Source organism: Chiloscyllium plagiosum, chromosome 22 (genome assembly GCF_004010195.1).
Source record: "Chiloscyllium plagiosum isolate BGI_BamShark_2017 chromosome 22, ASM401019v2, whole genome shotgun sequence".
Classification (NCBI taxonomy): domain Eukaryota; kingdom Metazoa; phylum Chordata; class Chondrichthyes; order Orectolobiformes; family Hemiscylliidae; genus Chiloscyllium; species Chiloscyllium plagiosum.
The window spans coordinates 38,862,693-38,886,760 of NC_057731.1; the positions used below are offsets into that span (position 1 = coordinate 38,862,693).

Here is a 24,068-nt window from a genome sequence, read left to right on the forward strand (position 1 = left end):
GGGGAGAACGTGCAAACTCCACACAGTCAGTCGCCTGAGGCGGGAATTGAACCCGGGTCTCAGGCGCTGTGAGGCAGCAGTGCTAACCACTGTGCCACCGTGCCGCCCACTAAAAGAGACCTAAGGGGCAACTTTTTCACACACAGGATGGTACGTGTATGGAATGAGCTGCCAGAGGAAGTGGTGGAGGCTAGCACAATCGCAACATTTAAAAGGCATTTGGATGGGTACGTGAATAGGAAGGATTTGGAGGGATATGGGCTGGGTGCTGGCAGGTGGGACATGTGGTAGGTATAGACGAGTTGGACCGAAGGGTCTGTTTCCATACTGTACATCTCTATAACTTTATGACTACAGTTCCATCTTCAGCACTATAACTCTTACCAAACTTATCCCAAAACTCTGAGACCCAAGTCTTGGCTCTACCCTTTGCAACTGGATCCTCAACCTCCTTACCCACAGACTGCAATCAATGAAGATAAACAACAGCACCTCAACACTGGCACTCCACAAGGATGCATTCACAACTCCCTATTGTACTCCCTGTTCACTCATGACTGGATCGCCAAAGTTTGTACGAATGCCATTGACAAGTTTACTGATGACAGTGCCATTGTCGGCCAGGTATCAAAGAATGATGAGTCAGAATACAGGAAGGAGATAGAGTGCCTGGTGTTGTGGTGCAATGATAACAATCTCTTTCTCAATGTCAGCAAAACCAAAAGAATTGATCATTAACTTCAGGAAGAAAGAAGATGGACACGCCCCTATCGACATCAATGGAGATGAGGTGGAGTGGGTCAAAAGCGTCAAGTTCCTAGCATTGACAATTATCAACAATCAGCCCTGGACCCCTCACATAGATGTGATAGTCAAGAAAGCACAATGCCTCTTCTTCCTCAGGAGGCTCAGAAAATTTGGTATGCCCATTAGGACCCTCACCAACCTTTACAGATGCACCATAGAAAGCATTCTATCTGGGTGCACAACAGCAGAGTATGGCAACTGCTCTGCCAGGGACCATAAGAAACTACAGAAAGCTGTGGACACAGCTCAGACCATTATGCAAGCCAACCTCCCATCCATGGACTCCATTTACATTTCTCATTACCACAGAAAGCTGCCAACATTATCATAGACTCTTCCCAGCCTGGTAATGCTTTCTTCCAACCTCTTCTGTCAGGCAGAAGATATAGAAGTTTGAACAACACACACATCAACAGGTTCAAGAACAGCCTCTCCCCTGATGTTATTAAACTGCTGAATGGACCTAAGTTCAAATATAATACTGACCTTCTCTGTGAACCTCCTGTGAAGTCATACTTTTTATGCTCTGTCTAAGCACCCTATGATCTGTATGCCCTTGTTTACTATGATCTGCCTGTATTGCTCACAAAACAAAACTTTTCATTGTACTTAGGTACGTGTGACAACAATAAATCAAATCAAATCAAAAATGTTATGAAGGTTAAAGTTTTCAGGTAAAATGAGAAATTTAGAAACTTAACTTCACCCTGGTTTATAGTGACAGGGCAGCTAGAGCAGAGTTAGAGCCAAGTACAACTTCCTTCTTAACTAAAATGAGTTGATCAGTTCCCTTTCCTGAGGCAGTCTAGAAGGTATCATTAGGTTGGGCTAATTGGAGCATAATTTCTTCTTTGAAGATTAGCATGGCTGTAAATTCTGAAAAATCCACTTTATTATGAAAATGTTGAATGGCTGCCAGTGGAAGACTAATGTAAAACAACCTTTATTAGCCTATGGACCAGAGATATGATTGTGAACTAAATAAATAGGATATTCTTGTCTGGCTTAAAGTGAATGCAAATTCTGCTTCCTTTTCTTTAGATCGCAAGAGAGGTTTGGCATCTATAGGATTAAGCTCTTTTCCATGACAATGAGATCACAATCGACCACTGTTCTGACAGGCGGCAGTCCAATGCTAGTTAAAGTTGACCTCAAAATTTTTAGGTTCCACAATGCTTTAGTTTTAGATGGGCTTTAACACCCTTGAACATTATGAATTGTAGTTCTTCTCCTGAGAACAGGGCAGACATCAAAATTCAATTTAATTTGTTCCTGTTGACTTGCTAATCTTGTCAATAGTGTGTTAAAGAAAGCAAAAAAGGCAAACATTCAGATCGCTTCAGCAAACTTGAAAAACATTGAGGGTTAGAAGCTAATTGCCTGCTTTCTTTTCCAGCATTCAATTGTTTTCAGCCAGCCTTCAAGACAGCATCTTCAGCCAGCCTTCCCCGGCATCTCCAAATCAAAACAGCTAATGATTGCTTTGCAGGCTTAATAACAAACTTGTTGTGAGTTTGTTTACTTTTAACACAAAATATACAACTGAAAATACTGCAAAGCTCAAGATGAAGACAATGTAAAGTAAATTGGAATCAAGAAGCAATATAAAAAAAGGAAGGGACAGTGTACAAACATAGAAAAACAGCAGAATATATGGCCAAAGGGGAAAAATATAGTAACATAGCAAAATGAGTGTCTGTATTTAAATGCACATAGCATTCAGGAAAAGGTAAATGAATTAACAGCACAAATAGACGTTAATGGACATAAACATAGTTACAAGGAGATAAAAACTGAACATAAATATTCAAAGATCTGTGACTTTTTGAAAGGAGAAGCAGGAAGGAAAGGGACTAAGGTAGCTTTGCTCGTAAGGGGTGGCATGAGTATGACAGCGAGAAGTCACTGGATCAGAAAATATAGAATCCATATTGGATGAAGGTAAGAAATAACAAGGAGATCTCCAAAACCTTTGTTAAAGGGGAATGTTTTAAGTAGCATCTTAAAAGGGGAGAGGGGTGGAAAGATATATGAAGGATTTTTAGAGCTTAGATTCTGGATAGCTCAAAGCAGAGCTGCCAATTAGTAGGATGATCAAAATTGAGGATGTGAAAGAGGCCAGAGGTGAATGAATACAGAAATCTTGTGACAGTTATATAGCTAGAGGAGATTACAAAGATTGGGTTGGGAAAGGCCGCAAAGGAATTTGAAAACAAAGATAAAAGTTATAAAATTGAGACTTGATACAAAGCCTTCAAACCTGGAAATGCTGAGGCCAAGAACATCCAATTTCTCTGAAGTGGCTGAAACATACATTTGACCATTCATTAACCCACGCAGAGGCCAAATGTCTGTTTGAGAATGCCACAGAGATGCCTAGAAATTGCAAATGACCAAAAAGGCACAACAGCTGCTATAATGGGCATAATAATCAATTTCTTTTTTCAAAAAATACTATTTAAAAATAGGTAAGTACAAAGACAAAGTTGAACTTTTCCCTTTTTTCCATATTAGGATGAATAAACAATAGAACAAGTTATTGGTAAGGTAGTATAAACTGGTGGATGGAATCTTCCCTCCCATAAAAACAGTGGGGAAGCTAGTAGGAGGGAGAAATAATCAGATGGGTTAGCATCAAGACCTTGATCACCTCCCCACCCAACAGGAATTAGGTTTGACAACAATCGAGACTGTTAAACCAATCAGTCCAAATTTGGCAAAGATTAGGAGTATGGATGGAGGGCAGTAAAAGGTGGCTACTGAAAGCCACTCAGAGCCTAGCTCTGATGCCAATATACCCACCCCTTCTTATAACAATGACTAAACTGCAGCCCAATGCATGACCTATGGGCTCTAACTGCAAGCACCCCTCATCCTCTGTTTGGTCAGGCCATTCAAAGGGGGTGGGCCATGGTGAGTCCATCAGGTCTGTCCAGAGGAGGAAGGGGAAAGGAGACTGGGGTGTAGTGAGGGTGCACTGCTGCAGGAATGAGACTTGACAACTTTGTGTTCAGTTCTCTGGACTGCATGCTCTGGGAAGGAAGGATTACAATTGTCAAAGGTGGAATCAACAAGGAGGGGGAATGGTAAAGCACAGCTAGCAAGAGGATCATGTGGTACAGGGGGTTGGTCTACTGTCAGGAGAACTCTGACTTCAAGGAATGGTGGTTTTTGCCTACTTCTGGCAGAACCACCTCTTATATCAGGGACTTGAGGGTGGGGGAAGATGGGCAGCTGCAGGTACATGAAGATGTGTTGGGTAGGGTCCTTGGGGGTATGTGGAATCTTTGGGATTTACAAGCTAGGCTATCAGGAAGGAGATGTGGATTTTTGCGTCTCACGTTTCACTAACATGTTTGGACAGAGGCTGGAAGCCACTGGCCAGGGACCAATCCTTTCTTCTTTCAACTAAAGTACACAATGGGAAAAAGAAATGGTTGTGACTACACTCACACTGGGTTGGAAGAGGCTGCAGTATTAATCCATGATACAGGACTTTTAAAGAGAAAGTCCCATAGATTGTACATGACACAGACTTGCAGAGTCCCTATTCCCCTAAAGCATTATCTACCGCCATGTGTTGCACTTGTTGTACAGGTAATACTGACAGCTCATTACAGCTACATTTCTATGCAAAACAATGTTGCATGAGGATAGCTAAAGGTGTCAACACGATCTAATGTCTTGTTAAATGCATTGTTGCTCTTGTTTCGAAACAATGCAGCAGGCTTTCAGCACCAACCTCCAGATATGAAACCTCATCTGTGACCATGCAGTGTAGCCTGAGAGTGGAAGAATATCTTTTCATAGGGAGACTACCTAGGTTGGAGGGGAAGGGAGGTGACAGGGGCGCATGCAGTAGGAATCCTGCTTGGCTATGGAGCCTATTGACACTCGAGGTTTGTTCGTGTGACTCCTAACACACTTGTGCCAGGACATGCCAGATATATCAAGGATCTTCATGTCGACCCTCTTTGAAATGAATTTGTGAAGTTTAGAAGGCAGTGAAGAGCCCAGCGCTGTGTGGGAATTTCTGAGGGACTTTCATCTGGTTCCTCCTCAGACCCTTTCTCCTTGTGAGGAAGGGACACCAGATTTCCCGTTCTGTTTCCTATCCTGTCACCATACCTTTGGTTCTGAGGATCATTGATGGAGTGGTAGAGAGCACGTGCAGCTCCTCTTCAGCAGCTCCTGAGCATACTGAGCTTGGCTCTCCATGGCAGTGCCAACCTGTCCATACAGACATCCAAACAGTTGCATCACCCATTTCCCTGTTGAAGCCTCTAGAAAATAAGGTCCATTGAGCCCTACATTCCTGTCTGCTGCTCCGGTTCCTTCCCGCACAAGCGGATAAAGTCCCTGCTTGCTGGCACCACAGGGGCCTCTCCTGCCTGAGGGGCTGGGCAAGAGCCTGGTTTCTGACAGTCCTCCAACTGCCAGCAGCCAGTTGCACAGCTGTCACAGTGAGGTGCTCAACAGTTTGTGCCTAAAGTTCCTACTGGGGTATCAGCATCTGAGCAGGTGCAGGGGTGCAGAATGCAGACATCCTGGTGCTTCCTTTGAGGCCTCTGTTCTTTCATCCTCAGAGGACAAGGAAGTGGCCTCAGGTGGAACCAGTCATTTCTCCATGAAGATGTTGGAGATGTCGCAATACCTGCACAGCACAAGAGAGAGAACACACTGTGGCCAGTGGTTAGAAATGGTGTACAATGATTCAGACTGACAGCTGGGGTATTGTTAGAGTTGCAGAACAAAGGGTGAGCCTACACAATTAGTAGGACATGGATGGCTTGACATCCTTACAGGAGGAATCCTGGTCTTCCCAGAATTCTCTCCTCATAGGGGATGAAGAGCCAAATATCAGAGCCATCACCTCCCCATACAGCCTCGCTTTGCATTGCTGTGTGCTGTTTTCTGCCGCAAGGAAAGAGAGAGAGGGATTGAGTGAGATGAAAACAGGTGGTATAGCCCTCAATGCTGGTGCAGGTGGGGTGAGGTGATGAAGTGGTCAAAGGCAAATGAGGAAGTAGTGCAGAGGACATGCAGGGCTAGTGGTTTAGGGAGTGGGGGGAGGGGTGGGGGCTAAGAAAGATGTCACAGGCAACAGCGAGAGTGGCTGACAGCCTTGGTAGGAGGTGGGTGCAGCAGCAGAGACAGAGTGAGTGTGAACCTCTGCAAATGCATACCGAAGAGGGTTGACTTGTGTATAGTAAGATAATCTTTGACATACCTGTTATGTCCGGAAGCAAGTGCTTCATGAGTCACATGACCAAACCTCCAGAGCCAATGGGCTCAATTGCTGAGCAGGTTCCCTACCTGCCCCAGCTGCAGAACCTGGGATTACAATGAGATGGAGTGGATGGAAGCAAAACAAGAAACATTATTGAAGGCATTTTGGCAGCATGGGTGGCAATATATTGTAAATGATTGTGAAGGTTTTTTTACAAATGTAGTGCTTTAAGCATACATGTGGTTGGTAGTCTCACTGTGTAGGGCTGAAAGGTATTGTTACACCATCAGACAGCAGTGCATGGTCCCAGATGAGGCTCCATGGATGGGGGTTCAAACTACTATATCAAATGGAAGCAAGAGAAACAATGCATATACATGACATTGGATCATTGGAGGTGGCCGAGAACAGAGTTTGTCTCCTAATCTGGCGCAGCAGAGAAAGTCACTGACCTTCCTTCGACACTGCTAGCTGTTGCTTTGCACACAAGAGATGGCACTGACCTGGGCAGCAACCTCTGATCGTGCTGCCAAGGTCTGATGGTATTGCCTCCTCTGCTGGTCCTCCAGGTCCGGACTTCTCTCAATTGCATCACTCCTCATCACTTGGGTATCACAGTGGCTCACAGCACCAGAGACCCAGTTTCAATTCCAGCCTCTGGTTTGGAGTTTGCACATTCTCCCAGTGTCTGCATGGGTTTCTTCTGTGTGCTCTGGTTTCCTCCCACAGTGAAAAGATGTGCATATTAGGAGAATTGGCTATGCTAAATTGCCCATAGTGTCCATGGGTGTGCAGGCGAGGTACATTAGTTAGGGGAAATGTAGAGTAATAGGTGTAGGTGATTGGGTCTGGGTAGAATACGCTTTGGAGGGTTGGTGTGGACTTGTTCGGCCAAATGGCCTGTTTCCAAACTGTAGGGATTCTAATTCTAATTAAAACTGGACCTCTAAGTCCCTCTCAGAAAATCATGGTGCCCACTTCCCAATCTCCAAGATGTTCAGATTCTGTACGTCAACAAGCAAGGCAGATCCAGAATGTCAGTGATCATCCGGGTGCAAAAGGGCCTTTCAAAAATGGCACCATAGCCAGGAATCTTTCAGCAGATATCCAGTAAATCGCAAGCTATCTCGGAATGGCATATGGTAAGATTACTGGGATCAGACATGATGGACCCCATAGGAGAAGCCTAACTAATTCATGAGGCGAGTGGGCAAGAAAGTGAGGTAACTCTTCAAACTTTACTGCCAAAACTTGATGCAAGTCGGATTTAGCCAAAAGATGTAAGTTTCAGCCCAGTAAATTTCAATAGAATAGAAGTGATTTCCCCAGCCTCCACAAGAATATCATGGGCCACTATCATCCGACAATTCCTCTTGCCCATTCTTGTGGACCTATCTTGCTGTTAGGTCAGGCTCTGAGCGACCCAATATTGCTTGTTCATGTGTTTCTGTATGATACCCATATCAATATGATATAGTCTGTAACAAATATATGTATTTTCGATATCTACATGGTAAACAATATGCAAATTATACATGATAATGTGGTTAAATCACCTATGGGATATATGCCAGCTAGAAAAGTAAAACATTGGCTCCTAAGAGTTTGGAACGTAAGCAAACAATCTGGAAGGTTATTTAATAAATATCTTTGTACCATGTGGCCAGACAAGTCCAGAGAAGAGCAGGAAATGCAGATCAGGAAAAGAAGTTAACAACTGTCTACAATTCCAAAGCCCATAACAGAAGATGGCTTAATCACATCATTCCATGCTAGTCAAACCTCGTCATCTCCAGTTGATCATTGCTACCCAATTTGCTTAGTATTCACCCAATGCACACATGTACTAATCCTCAACCAAAGTATGTTTTCATCATGTCAAATGTAGATTTTCAAAATAGATATTTTCTTAACAGAATCATTTTTAAAAGATTTTCTATTCATTAGTGCAGTAATGGTACAGCTGGAGTACTGCTCACATCTTGATGTAAATTATGAATCACCATCAAAGCTGTTCTCAAGTATAACAGCAGCATTTGTTTCTATACAAATCTGAGGTAATCTATTGTGGAATATACACAACAACAAAGTTTACATTCATTAGGTTGAGCTACTGGACTAAGACTAGTCATGACAAAAGTATTCTCTCATGTGCCAAATACTGTCTGTTTCTTGTAACTTTCCAGACATCTGTTTATTTTCACTGATCTCAAGCACATTTCTGAATTTTTCAAAACTAAAGAGAAAGGAATCAGATGTTTTACTAATTCCTAATAACTGCAAATCCAATGAAAGTGGATAGAAATATTTTAATCATTTTTGAAAAGCTTTTAATAGATTTCTGATACTCTCTTGGACCCCAATCTAAATTATTTTCTGTTTTTTCTTAATTTCTTATAGTATATTCCATTTGTGACTACCTGCCTCTCTTGCCTTTTTATTCACTAACGTGTATTTGTCATTAAGAGGAAGATGGTGGCACAACAATACCACCATTGGACTAGTAATCTCGAGACCCACGTTAATGCTGTGGAGGTATAGATTCAAATCTCACCATGACAAACATTTAAAGTTGAATTCATTAAACATCTGGAAAGAAAAGCTGATCTAGTGGTGACTGTTTAAGTAACCATTGTTGCATGGAATAAAAACTTATCTGCTGGTCTTACCTATGCTGGCCTACATGTGACTCCAGCTAGAGCAATGAAATCTTGACTGCCCTCTGAAATTGGTTCAAGAGCATCTAAGAATGGGAAACAAATGCTGGGCCATGACAATAATGCCCATATCCCATACAAGAATAAAAAAGACTTGAATCATCCCACCATCCACCTCATTACCAATACATAAAATGCAAATTACTATATTATCAAATAACTGATCTACAATGATTGAATAAGTTAAACTTTTCCAAGATGTTCATGGCTGATGGAATTTCACTTCACAAAGCCATCACAATACTGCACAAGAGGGATGAGGAAAGGCTTTATTTGGCGCATAATTGAGCATTTGCTCCAAAGTGACTGTTATTGAGCTGTAGGGTCAGTATCAATAAAATTCTGATTTTATCATTTTTTTAATCCATTGACAGGCTGGGGTGTTGCTAGCTAGGCCAACATTTATTGCCCATCCCTAATTGCCCAGAGGGCAGTTAAGAGTCAATTACATAGCTATGGGTCTGGAGTCAGATGTAGACCAGATCTTGTTGGGATGGCAGTTTCCTTCCCCAAACAGCATTAGCAAATCAGATGGGTTTTTCCTGACACTTGACAATGGATTCATGGGCATCTTTAAATTCCTAATTCTAGATTTTTGTTGAACTCAAATTTCACTATCTGCTGTAGGTCTCTAGGTCAACAGTCTGGTAACAATACCACAAGGCTGTCATCTCCCTGATATGGCATTTTGTTACTTACTTGGAATTTTAAGTTATATTTTGGAAATACTGGTTACCACTGTGGGCTGTTTGTGTTCCATTCATCATTTTACGTCATTACTCAAGTGCTGGCAAATTCCTATAATAAACATTTAAAATGAAAAGATATATATCATACCGATTAGTCAATGCTCTGAAAAACAGTCATCATTTTATTTTGATCCCCTAATGTGTAATCTTAAAAAGCCTGTGATTGAAACTACAATGTTCAGGCAAGATGCATTCCCTGTGTTTCTCTCATCACACCACATCATTGTGTCCTGAACAAACCTAAACAAATCTGCATATTTCTCAAACAACAAATTGCATTTATATTCCATGCTTAAACTATTATAACTTTCCAACATGCTTCAGGATTATCAATTTTAAAAACTAACATTTAAGGACATGACCAAAAGATTGATCAAACATCATCTTAAAAGGAGAAAGGAGGTTTAGGAAGGCTGAAAGATTTATAAAGGGAATTCCTGAATTTAGGAGCCTGGGCAGCTGAAAGTGTGGCTGCTAACACAGTGTGATGGGTACAAGAGGCCTGTATTGGAAGGCATGAAAACACTGGTACTTAAAATAGCGACAACAATGGCTTCCTACACACACATTTTGAGAAGGGAGTTGTATAATCCAGTAATTATATGCTTCATCTTGTCACACCCAGATCTGTGGATTTTTAATCCACTGCAACTTCTGTGCATAATAGGAGCCCATTGTGTATGTTAGAAAGCATCTACTATACCAACAAGTAACTCAGATTATAATGTCAAAAAACGTATCTGCTTCTTTTCAGAGCAATCAAGTAATCAGGAGCAGGTAATATTCACAAGGCTATCATAACAAGTACTCAACAAGTTAGTGAGCTAACAATGACTACATGATGATAAAATAAGCTATTCTAACATTCTTCAAAAGTAAACATTTAATTGAATAAATATTTTGCTGATTCCAAGAGGAAATATTGCCAGAGATTATTCTGTTAATAATTTAATATTTAACGAAAAAAATACATTGGTTTATGGTATTAATGAAATGGGACATAATTTTAAAGTGATTGGAGGAAGGTTTAGGGGAGCTGTCAGAGGTAGGTTCTTTACACAGCTTGGTGAGTGCATGGAATGCACGGTCAGCAGGGTAGTAGAGTCATATACATTAGGGACATTTAAGCAACTTTTCGATAGGCACATGGATGATAGTAAAATGTAGGATATGTAGGTTAGTGTGATCTTAGAGTAAGATAAAAGGTCAGTACAACAATGAGGGCTGAGGAGCCTGTACTATGCTGAAAAAAAAGGGTTGATTAATCTTATTTTTTCTGAGCTATGTGATCACTTACATAAAACTGAATGATCTTTCTTTCCTACCCCTGTTTTCTCACAGAAACACTGAAAGATCTCAAGTGAAGCTCAATGGATCAGTATCTCATCATCATTTAGGCATTTTACAATCTATTGGACTCAATATTAATATCAAATCACAACTACTGTTTCCACTTTCGTTTTAGTCAGCAGCTATTATCAATGATTCTGATTCGCAGCTATAGTTATTTACATGTTCCAGAGGCAACTTTTGATCCTTTATTTGCCCCATAATCATCTCTTTTTGTTTTGCACCATCATCGCTTTTGTCATTCAATCTCTTTTGTCTTGCATCCCATCACCGACCTTACCTCCTTTTTCTCAGTCTCTGTACCTGTTTAAACTCTGCTTCACCTCTAATTTGTTTCAGCTCTGTTGAAAGGTCATTGGCTTAAGATGTTGGACACAAGCTGACTTAATGAGTCATGTCTGGAAACATGAGAGCTTGTTAACTGAATCATTCACATGGCTGCTGGTAGCGGGATAACCTCTCACCACTAAGATGGGGAATGTGCATCATGAAGGCGGTGACATACACACCTACCCATGACAGAATGACAATTAGACTTATGAATGGGTCACATGACACCAATTCTCTTGGAGTCCACTGAAATCTAGCTGTAGCTCAGGTCTCCTGAACGCTGTCTGGCAAGGCCAAAACTCCTGGAGGCACTGCCAGCAACAGAGAGTGGCCCACCTTTGATTGGCAGGAACTGTCACGATTTCCACCCTGAAGATCTAAACCCTAGGGAAAAGAAGATTATTAAATGTCTGATAGGCACTTAACTTTGCTGGGCTTCTCCCACAGAAGTGACAGGGGTTCCCACCAAATTCCTCAACGATGCAACCTCCATCATCCACAGAGAAACAAGCTTTAAGAGTCAGAATTCAATCTCCATCGATGTTGCCTGATTTGCTGAGAATTTCCGGCACTTTTTGTTTTGTTTTAGATTTCCAAAATCTGCAATATTTTGCCTTTCTTTTCTATCATTTGTTCTTTTTTAAACCAAACATTTTTTAGTTTCAATACAGCCTTAATTGGAAGATTTGCCAGGACACTAATCCCAGCACAATTCAGGAGAAGTCTGTCCTGGTGCTACATCTTCCTCTTTTGCCAGTGTCCCATGAATTGAAACTCATTTCGTTCACACCAATCTTTAATCATTGCATTCAGATCTCTCATCCCATTTACTCAATGTCAATTTGCCCATGGCTTATTACTCCAGAGATTAGTAACTTTGTAGTTCTGCTTTCTACTTTAGCCCCTAGCTGCTCATATTTGCATAACAGAATCTCATCTGTCGACCTACCTCGACACCCACAGACAACATTGTAATTGGATCCATTTTCCTCTCATTCCAAGTTTCTTTCCAGCCCAAAAGTATCCATAAACCTGACATAGGTAGGCAACACAGCTTTGGTAATCACACTCAGTTGCAGAGAACAGTATGCATTCTCCTAGCTATTTCATGCCCTCCTAAGACTACATTCCATATCACTCCCCACTTTGATAGCTTTCTGCAGCTTGGTGCTATGGCCAGCTTGTCCTTCCACAGTCTTGTGTATTTCCACCGAAGCTACAAATATCTTAAACTAATTGGATTTCTACAAGGACTATGCCTTTTGCTTTGCTAACTTCAGGGTCCACATATCTGTCTCACTTGCAGCCATATCCTCTTCTCCCTAACCACAGACCAATCAGAATTACCAAGCCTAAGGGGTATGATTGGCTTTCAAGAATAAGTGTTCAAGTAACTAACCCTCTTCCTGAAGAATCACCGTGTCCGAAGCTCAGGCTCCTGTACATTAATTTTGAGCCAAACTTCCTTGAGCTTCAGTCAATCAGTCAATACAGTGACTGTAGATTACACAGGTCTCAGCTTTCACGTTAGAATAGATGGAGGAAAATGGTATAACATGAAATGAGAACAGTGTAGGTTACTGTGATTAAAGGTGTTGCTCACTTTGGAATAGATGCTAATGTGGGTTGATGGGGCAGAATGGCATGTCCATGTCCTCTGTGTTCTTCCAGGTTTAAACTGTGTTCACTGTACATGGCTTAAGTCTTATTAAAAAGTTCTGAGTAGATGCATGCTCCTTCTAAATATACATTAGATGAAAACCACAACACAGTTTTAAGATATTTTCTTTCTAAATTCCTCTTTCAGTGGCTGGAATACCAGGTAGGATGCTGCTCCAGGGTGTAGCCCAGTCCGAACATTTACCAATTTCAGTAGAATTTCAAATTCTCAAAAGGTGATGCAATTGCATAGTCTAAATGGCATTTAGCAATCAAGAAGCACTTTTAAGAAAATTCATGTCTTAAATGTGAGCAAATAATATATTTATAGGGCTTGATGCATCTATCACATTTCCCTGTGATGGATTTGTTTGCTCGAAGAGTCAGGGAGATATGTACTGCATTGTATAATTTATTACTGTCTCCTTCCAGCCTTACCATTGTTTCATAATAGTTTTCTCCTTCAGCATAAAGGGTGGGGCAATAGAATGCTGACATCTTCACAGCAGCTTTACACCATCTACTATCCAGCACCACATGCAAGCAAGATGCGAGAACTGGCTTAGATCATTAGTTGAAGGCCATCATGCTCAGTGGGAGATAAGGCTGGAGTTTAGATGTGTGTTTAAATGGGATGCTAACACTATGCTATGAGAGCCAGCCAGTGTCCCTGACACAACCTTTCCCTATATGATAACATGCAGCAAATTTTCAGCAATACGATGACATTTTAAATGAAAATAACAAAGAAGAGAATTTGATGCACGTGTTCAGTGTTCAAACAATCATATCGCTAAGAATAACTACTACCTCATATAAAGTGTGACTGCATTAGTCCACTTTGCCCTGCACATTATGTCTGAACTTTGGACACACCCTACTCACATGACTATAAAATCCTGAACAGCTTGTCTGAATTTCTAAAACATCCCACACAAGTAGTGTGGACTGATTGAAATCACTGCTATAATATGCTACAAATATGTACAATTTATAGGAATGTTAAATTCTGATAAACTTGATCAATAACTCTGCTCATTTAAACACAGACTATTAACCACAAAGTACTGCAAGCCAATGTGCACTACTTCAATATGTCAACAATACTCAACACTGATTTCTTTGGAGAAGTTAATTTTGCTTTGTACAGCTACTTCAAGTTTGCTTTTCATGCATTTTTGCATTCAAATTTATTTGGTTGTATATTCTTTTCAAAGATTGGCCCATTTGTAAATAGGAGAAAATTCTACTGATAAGCTATTGAAAACTAAAAATAAATGCATTTCAATACAATAGTGTTAGTCAATATGCCTCACAGTTTTTTTTAAAACTAATAGCCATTTGTTTTGCTAGTAGTAGAGAAAATGCTCTTTCTGCAGTGGATCTGCATCAATTGATATTTCTATTCCCAACACGTTCAGCCCAAGTGCTTTGAATTTGTGCTGTGATTGCAGTATTAACTCTATCAGGGGAATACAATGATCTCAGAATGGTGATGTTCATGACTGATGGCCCCTATTAACCATCAGGAGAAGGTGACCTCTGTATCAGAGGATTTGTTCAAGTGTAGATTTGCTGGAAAAAAATCAGTAGCTTTTGAAAGCAAAGTTATTTGTTACCTGATATTCTTTTTCTTTTGAAGTACTGACTACATTCTGTGGTACAGTTTCATGGACATCAAGAATACTGGTAGCTCAACCAATTGACTGTTCTTCATGCATGGAGTCATAAAATGAGTGTTAGCAGTATATTTATCTGGAAGGGACATCAAAACAGTGCCGGATTCAATTCTAATCATAAATGGATGAAGAAACTATGTCTAATTTTTTCTAAATTATGTCCACTGAATCAAAATATTAGTAAATTCGTAAAGGTAGGGTAAGCAAAATGATTTCTTGCTTACTAATCACACTCATTGATAGACATGAGAACCTATTAGGTTCCGCGCCTAGGATTTTATTTTCTGGTGTATGCGAGCTATCAGCTGAGGTGAACAGGCCATGTACATATACTTATATACAGTTGAAGGAACATCAGCAGGCACGCAACTTGGAGGAAAAATTGTTCAGTGTTAATCTTAATTTCAATGAGTGCTATACTCCGCCCTAGCTATGGAACAGATTAGTTGGTTCATTTGGCTGGATGGCTGCCTTACGATGTGGCGTGATATCTCAGTGTGGGTTCAATTCCTGCATTGACTGATATCATGATGAAGAAGTTTCCTTCTCATCCTCTCCCTTTGCTTGGGGTGCGGTGATCTTCAGGTTAAATCAGCACTAGTTATCGCTCATTAATGAGATAGTAGGGTTGTGGTGACTTTTACTTAAGGTGTTAGCATAAAAAGCCAATACCATAATGGCTTAATTTTATTCAGTATGCTGTGACACATTATAGAGTCTGATCGTCAATTGCAAGGCTACACCAGCTAACAGATTACCTAAGTCTTCCTCTGATGAAGGACTTATGCCTGAAACGTCAATTCTCCTGCTCCTCGGAATCTGCCTGACTTGCTGTGCTTTTCCAGCACCAAACTCTCGACTTCCTTTGACAAAGTATGATATTCTCTAAAATTGTTTTCATCCAAACTAAACCACAGCTGCACACTTTGGGTTTGCAAAATACTGATTTAGAAGTTCTTCAAATATTTTAAGAGTGAAGGTGTTTTATTTTCTGAGAGAAAATTTGCATGAATTACTTAAGGCAGTTTATGCTGGAATACTAGTGCACATCAATTTTTTTTTATTGTTTGCATTGTTCTTGTTGTTCTCAAGTTGCATTTGCCAAAATTCTACTCAACTGATTAGCATGGCTACACTCTTGTGAAGAACCAGAGAACCTTTTGTAAATTAATATAAACTTACAATCAAAATTTTAGGCACAGCGGGACACAATTTGATAAAAACTATAGCAATCTATCAGTGATTACCTTTAATTTCCTCTATTCTGGGATCTGTGTTGAATTCTATGCATCTTTGAATCTTTTATAGCATCAGAATCTTTTCTTTTTAAGAAAAAAGTCTTCCATAATGTATTTTTAAAATTCATACTATGTTTAATGTGTGTAAATGATAGTTTGAGGGTTTCAACTTTAATTTTCATAAAATCAGTAAGAAAAACAAAAATTGTAATTTATGTTCTGGGCTTTCCTTGGGCCCTAATTATTTGCACTTGATTTCCACTAGTTTTTACATTTTGCAGCCTGCAAATGAGAATATTTCAGTGTAGGTTACCATCAGATAGGTTGATATAAAAAATGGAATAAAGTCAGATTGAAGACATTGCAGCCTACTACATCACAAGAGTAACTCTGTCTTAATGCTCAAAATGCTCAATCTTGGTTACATCACGTACAAAAACCCATAGGAGCTAGAAAAATCAGACAGCAAGAGTTATCCCGATTCACTTTAGGAATTTGCAGTACTATAATTCCTGATGAAGGGCTTATGCCTGAAACGTCGACTCTCCTGCTCCTTGGATGCTGCCTGACCTGCTGTGCATTTCCAGCACCAGCCTTTTCGACTAGCACAGTAATCAGTTTGATCCATGTTAAAAGACACTTGGGACCCATCAACTTCCTATCATTAAATGGGTGACAAAAGCTGAATTGCTGAAAAAGCACAGCAGCTCTGGCAATGTCTGTGGAGAGAAATCAGAGTTAACATTTCGGGTCCTGCAATTTTTCCTCAGAACAGATGATAGGTAGAAAAATGTTGTTTTTAATGAATAAGAGATAGGTAGAGATAGAGTCCCCAATAGCAGATATTCATTCTCGTAGGCTAATTGTTATCAACTCACTTGTCTACTGAACAGTTCTGTTCTCTCCTTGGACTTTTTCTCCACCTATCGTTTACTCCCTACCTCCTCCCCCAGTTCTACCTTTTGTATAAAAAACAACTTTTTCCCTATTTCTCTCCACAGATGCTGCCAGACCGGCTGAGCTTTTCCAGCAATTTTTGTTTTTGCTACTGATTTCCAGCATGCGCAGTTCTTTTGGGTTTTATTTAATAAATGGGAGATACTGTATGATGTGGAATAAGCTATAAAAGTTTAAAAGGTAAAAAAATTCTCACAAGAACAAATTCTTGCACTCAACAAAAAAATGTTCTATTTTTATGTGATATACATTGATGGAATTTTTAAAACAGTTTACGCTTTAAATTTTGCTGCAAAAATGCTTTGAAGCCCTTACTTCTCTCCCTTTCAATCCTGAAAGGATTGATAGGATGAATTTCCAGATGTACCAGACTCCCCTAGTATCTTACCCTAGTCATGGACTTAATTCATGAGCTAACGACAAAGTAAGTTGTAAGGTGAAATTAGAAGAAAGTGAGGACTGCAGATGATGGAGATCAAAGTCAAAAAGTGTGGTGATGGAAAAGCACAGCAGATCAGGCAGCATCTGAAGAGGAGGAGACTTGATGTTTCGGACATAAGTCCTTCATCATGAATTTCTAATGAAGGGCTTATGTCTGAAATGTCGCCTGTCCTGCTCCTCAGATGCTGCCTGACCTGCTGTGTCTTTCCAGTGCCACATTTTTTGACTGTAAGGTGAAATTGCCTACTTCAATTCCTACGTTTTATGTCCTTTGTTTGATTTTGGATAATGAAGGAATAGAATTCAAATTTTGAAGTGAAAGTGGGCTAAATTGAAAAGTAAAATTGATCAGGGTGTCTAAAGGGTGGTTGATATGCTACCATCCATTTTACAGCTCAGCCAAAGTGGGATTTTATACCCCTTCCCACCCAGGCCCCGACTTTCTATTCTTAAGTGCTAATCAGGTGTGTGGGCATCAAACCAATCTCTAATTCTGCACTCAGTTGATATTCACTATCTTGAGGATTTTTGTGTGGGTGAAATTTTATCAACAAAACGCATAGTGAAATGTTTACCTAGAAATCTTTAGAATCTCACACATTCTCGTTCAATTTACCATTTATCTATTCAGTTTCTGTAATAATTCTTATTGTGTACAGCAGGTGAGTCCAAGATGCCTACAGAACCACCATTATAATTCATGCTGATGTTGGTGTGAGATTTTACTCATACAGTTGCAGAATAAGTGTTACCTGCTGATTTTATTTCTGATTTTTGTGATGATGAATGTTGATAAAGCTATTCAGATGATAAAAAAATCACAGCACTGTCAGTCATTATATAATTAAAAATCAGTAAACTTGAGCATCGTAAAACTATGAAACAAAGTGAAAACTTGTCTAAAAATGAGGCTATGTTCAGTTACCGTAATGCTAATATTAATTTTCCAATTTTTCAAATAAACAACTTACTTTGAAGTTTTACAAATAGAGCAAATGAAAGTGAAACTATTTTTGCTCACTGCCTATTTTATCTTCTGAATATCAATGATGATTTCACACCTTTTACATTAAAAATTTGCATTTTTGTGATCCAAAGGTTATAAACAGACCCAAACTCAACGGGACTGTTCCTCCTCGAACCACATTCTTTTGGGAGGCCCCAAGGTAGAGGCATGGTGTCTAGACATTGAAGTAAAACAGCGTTGTATCTCTCGAGACTGACCATATTGCGGACAACTGCTTAGTTGGGCATAAGTTAACATGGATGATTAAGAATGATATCACGACTTTAAAGGTGCTTTTGGTTCCAGTAACTGAGAAGCCAAAGTTAAAATATTCATTTTCCGAATCGTTTTTTAAATGACTGGTGATGAAATTCCTTTTGACACTGAGCCACGTTATACCTCTCTGCAGCTTTAATTGGTTCATTCAGGATACAAACAATATTTAATACCAAATGAAAATATGTCTCCGACTAAAAGGTCGAAACCATGATTTAATCTTATGGCATGTGGATTTTTACATTTTAGTCAATTTTATCTGAGAACTCACTTTACAATGACCTTGATCGAAATCACTATACCACGGCATTAGGATCGTAATTTTGAAATCTTCATCAGCAATTATAACTGCACGTAATGATTGTTCAAAAGGAATGACACTGTAAATCTGATCATTGAGATTAAAGCATTTACCAGAGCGAAAATTGATTGATCTAACACTGGGATGAACTGAACGTTCACAGTAAGTAGCTAAGAAACGAAAAGCCAAATGAAACGGATTAGGCTACAGGCTTTCTCTACCTGCAACAAATCAGCTTGTAATTTTATGCTGCATTGAATCCCACAAGTCCCCCATCCATGTGACTGTTACAATGACTGGGCTCTGCAGTGAAGCTAGAAAGACCTAACAGGATATTACATCCAGTCAGGATCCTACAGATAAAAACAATGAAAAAGACAGCGACTACTAGGTTGGTTCTGAAAAGTATTACTGCAGGCCACTGCAGCGTCACAATAGTAAAATATTTCCTACCTGCAATCTGGCCTTCATTCACAGACTCCTTCTCAGACATTGTAGTGAATCCAGTCAAAATCTGCAGGCTTTAAAACTTATTAACCATTAGGCTAGCAGAATCTTTAGCTTACTGTGCAGTTACTGCCATTGAAAAAAAACTACAATCTGACTGAATTGCAGCTTGTCTCCAAACTACTAAAACAAGCGTTTCTCTTCCTTCCCTTCTCTCCCAAAACCTTTTATATGGATAGATCAGTGTAACTCCAGTCCTGGAATCCCCCCACCCCCAACCCAACTATGCTTAAAAAGGTTTCTTGCCGAAATTAACCCAAACATAAGGAAAGAATGAACTGCTTGCACTCTTACTCCTCATGTTTCTGCAGAGCTCCTCCTCCCTAATGCGCTCATATACAGTGTCAGCAGCAGGGAAGGGCTTCCCATGCTGCAGTAAATGACTGTGCAACGGCAGCAGACTGGCAGCATGATTCACAGCAAGGAAAACAATTAAAATCCCCCATGTAACTGCGCAAGATTGATCAGGTTATTTTAGATCGTCTAGATTTCATTATTTTGCACTGTTCTTGTCAATCTTACCTTGAAATGTACACAGCAATTGTTTTAAACCCGAGATTTTAATTGCAGAAATACACTGTGGCAAGACTCTTGGTTATAATGTCCCCAAGTTAATCGTGTCTTTAGTCTTGAACGTTAAATGCTGTATATAATGCAAGAATATTTATTTTTATATTCAAATGTACAGGAAACATTTTGACGGAAGAGATCAATAGTGTGGTACACACAGCTGTTCCAAGTCTCATTGATGTTTAGTTCAATGCTCTCACCCTTCCTGCACCAGATATGATCCAGTATCATACATGATATATATCATCTTCCTGTAGGTTTCACCTCCAAATTACTTCTCAAGGCTTATGCAGAATAGAACAAAATTGCTTTTCTTCTCTTGGGGATAACTGCTCGAGATTTAGGCCCAGACATCTGGCTCCAGACAGTCGGACAATGGGTGTGCTGTACCTTAAAAGAGGCGCACCAGGACCTGTCAAAGTTTGGGCACACTGACAACACTGTAATTGCCAGGAAAGTTTAAACTTGCGATGGTCTGAAGTAATCCACAGTTCTGTAAGGTTAAAGACTTTGGAGAGTCCTAACTTACCTTACCAGTTAGCCAGGAAATGTTAGAAGGTTAAAGCCTGCCATTATTTCTGCCTAACTATGCCACTGAACTCCAGCCCAATCACTCACAATGATTGCTCCACAATGATCACACTGACCACACCCCAATCAACCCAGCCAACCCACAAACCAACTTCCTCATACACAACGATAACCCACTAATGGACCATGACTGATGGACCATTGTCATCCCCAAATACCCAAATTAACCTCCTCCCACTACTGATACCACATATATGTACAGCACCATACACCTATGCCTAATTCCAACACCTAACTCACACATTTACCTGCTTTCTGTATTCCCTCACCGATCAGGAACCCTACCCTTTCATCTCTTGTCAATTTTGCCACCTTACTCACCTGGCACTACATTTCTTCACTCTTCTACCACCCCTTGAATCACATTACACTCTTAGCTTCTTTCAATAACTGCCAAAGTGGCGTTGGGACCTTTAAACACTTTATTTAATGAAAAAAAAACAGCTATTATCATAAACAAAGAGTATAGTTTCTTCAACAACTGCACCACACAAAGGCCAGGCAATGACCATCTCCAATAAGACAGTATCTAACCATCACTTCCTGACAGTAAATGGCGTTACCATCACTGAATGCCCCACTATCAACGTTCTAGGGAGGTTACAATGTAACAGACAGTGAAGAAGGTTATTCACAGGGTATAATGGTACTTAATCAGATGGAGTTTAATTTGGATAAATGTTGCATTTTGGTAAGGCAAATCAGGGCAGGGTAGGGCCCTGGGATATGTTGCTGAGCAAAGAGACCTTGGGGTGCAGGTTCATGGTTCCTTGAAGGTGGAGTCACAGGTAGTAAGAAAGCAAAACAGAAATTGCTGGAAAAGCTCAGCAGATTTGTGGAGAAAAATCAGAGTTAAATGTTTCGGGTTGAGTCAACCTTCCTCAGCTCTGGATTTTCAGGAGATTTTTGATAGAGTCACATATGGGAGGTCAGTAAACAAAACTAAACTACATAGGATGGTTAACAACAGAAATCAAGTGTCAACATATGTCACTCTGTAGCCAGTTGGGATACCACAAGGTTCAGTGCTTGGGCCTCAGCTGTTCACAATCTACAACAATGATTTAGATCTGGGCAAATGTAATGTTTCCAAGTTTGCAGATAATGCAATAATATGTGTTCTGAAGAGGATGCAATGAGTCTTTAGGGGGTTTGGTCAGAAGTGAGTGGGTAAGAGCATGGCAGTGGAATATAATGTAAACTAGTGTGAGGTTATCCGCTTTACTAGGATGAACAAAGATGCATGGTGAAAAATTGAAAAGTGGATCCTGAAAATCTGAAACAAAACAGAAATTGCTGGACAATCGCAGCAGGTCTGGCAGCATTTGTAAGTCTGTACAGTGGGGAAATGAAGTGTAGACAGGATAACTGCTTTGCAGAACACCTATGTTCTGTTCACAAAAAAGACCCTGAGCTTCCAGCTGCTTGCCACTTCAACATACCATCTGGTTTCGCGGCCAACATCTCTGTCTCGGGCTTGCTGAAGCTCAGCGCAAGGTGGAAGAACAGCACAAGGTGTCTCTCTCATTTTCCATTAGGGAACTCAACAGCCCTCTGGACTCAATATTGAGTTCAGCAATTTTAGGGCTCACTGCACTTTCTCCCATGTCCTTACCCCAATCCCCACACATCAGTCTTTGTTATCACGAGGTCTGCTATTACACACAACCCATTGTTAGCCACTAATAGTCCCCCATTAGCAGCTATTTATTCTCTCAGGCTGACTGTTGTCCACTCCCTTGTCTGTCTAACTGTTCTTCTCTCTCCTTTGGCTCCACCTCCACTCCTTACCTCTCCCCCACCCTATCTTTTGCATAAATACCAACTTTTCATAGCTATCATCAGTTCTGAAGAAGGGTCACTGGATCCAAAATGTTAACTCTGATTTCTCACCATAGATGCTGCCAGACCTACTGAGATTTTTCAGCAATTTCTGTTTGTTGGTATTTAGGCCTACTTGTTCATAAATCACTTAAAATTAACATTCAGGTGAAGTAAATAACTAAGAAGACAATGGTGTGTTAGCCTTTTTTAAGAAGATTTATGTACAGAAGCAAAGAAGTTCTGCTTCAATTGAATTGAATATTGATGAAACACAACCTGGACTGTTTCATGCAATTCTCATCCCCATGACTAAAGAAGAACGTATTGCCATTGAGGAGTGCAGCAGGCGTTCACCAGACTGATTCCTGAGATGGTGGGACAGTCCAATGAGGGAGGATTGAGGAAACTGACCTATATTCTCTGGAGTTTAGAAACTTTGCAGAAACTTCCAAAACTCTCTCAGAGATAGACAGAGTCTGTCTGATCACCAGCACTCCTTTGAGTTACAAAGACATGGGATGTTTCTTCTTGAGTAGCTGCAAAGATATTTCATCAGTATACTGGAGTCTAATCCAGAAAGAGTATGCACTGAGGAGTAAGCATCCAAGCTGGCAGAGGGTGCAAGTAAATGACTTATTCGTGTATTCTCCGAAGTATCAGTCGCCTCCTGCTCAGAGGTAAAGGTGGAATTGAGGGCCTACAAACTTAGTTAATTCTTAGCAGAAATTCTCTGGTGACTAAATAAGAAAAGAGAGGGAATTTGTTGAAGAATTTGCATAAAAAAGTTTGTGCTGATTTAAAATGAGTTAGTGCAGGTAGTAATGGGAAAGTGGTGAAACACAATGAAGCTTACTAGGTTGGTTGTCCATTGTGTATCCCTGTCCCTACCTAGTTAAAAATCACACAACACCAGGTTATAGTCAACAGGTTTATTTGGAAGCACTGGCATTCGGAGCACTGCTCTCCTTCATCAGGTGATTGTGGAGTATAAGATCATAAGACACAGAATTGATAGCAAAAGATTAGATTCAGACAGTGATTCGATTCCCTACAGTGTGGAAATAGGCCCTTCTGCCCAGCAAGTTCACACTGACCCTCCGAAGAGTAACCCACCCAGACCCATATCCCTCTGACTAATGTAGATAACACTATGGGCAATTTAGAATGGTCAGTTCACCTGACCTGCACATCTTTGGACTGTGGGAGGAAACCGGAGCACCCGGAGGAAACTCCACACTGACAGTTGTCCAAGGCTGGAATCGAACCTGGGCCCCCTGGTGCTGCGAGGCAGCAGTGCTAACCACTGAGCCACCGTGCCACCCCGATATATTGAACAAACCTGGATTGTTAAATCTTTCATCTTTTAGAATGCAGGTTTTGGTTCATTAATATAGAAATCCCAGAACCTCTCTTCAGTCACCATCTCGAGATAACTTAAGGCTTTATAACAAAATGTGACATCTCAGCTCAGACAATGTATTAATGTTGTGAGGTCAAAGTCTGTCTGTATCCCGGTCTTGAGTCAGACTGGTTCCTTTTCCAAAGTGGAATTTACAAAATATTACATGAATTGACTGCTTGCATTGACTGCCTACAGATTGTGCACTTTTTGAGCAAAATAGAATGTATCTGCAAATATTCACACTCACACCCACACCCTCTCACAGGCTTGTACTCCATCACACCCGCACACACACTTTACCAAGCTTTCACACACATAAACACCCATTCTCTCATGTGCACTCACACTCACATGCACACACTCACTCTCTTTCTCTCTCTCTCTCTCAAGCACACACATACAGGTCTATGGGGTGAATTTGTATTGCAGAATTA

General features: G+C 40.3%; 1 protein-coding gene across 5 annotated transcripts in view; it reads right to left on the reverse strand.

Annotated features, from left to right (window-relative positions):
- hspa12a (heat shock protein 12A) overlaps positions 1–24,068 on the reverse strand; it is a 260,655-nt gene that overhangs the window by 87,094 nt on the left and 149,493 nt on the right. For 2 of the 5 annotated variants that reach the window (XM_043712817.1, XM_043712816.1), the window contains exon 1: positions 19,194–19,557. The exons of 2 other annotated variants lie outside the window; for them this stretch is intronic. In XM_043712817.1, coding sequence (XP_043568752.1) covers positions 19,194–19,233 — 40 coding nt within the window. In that variant the 5' untranslated portion in view covers positions 19,234–19,557. Of the gene's footprint in view, positions 1–9,453; positions 9,520–19,193; positions 19,558–24,068 lie in introns of those variants that run through there. One more of the 5 variants, XM_043712819.1, reaches the window with a different exon arrangement.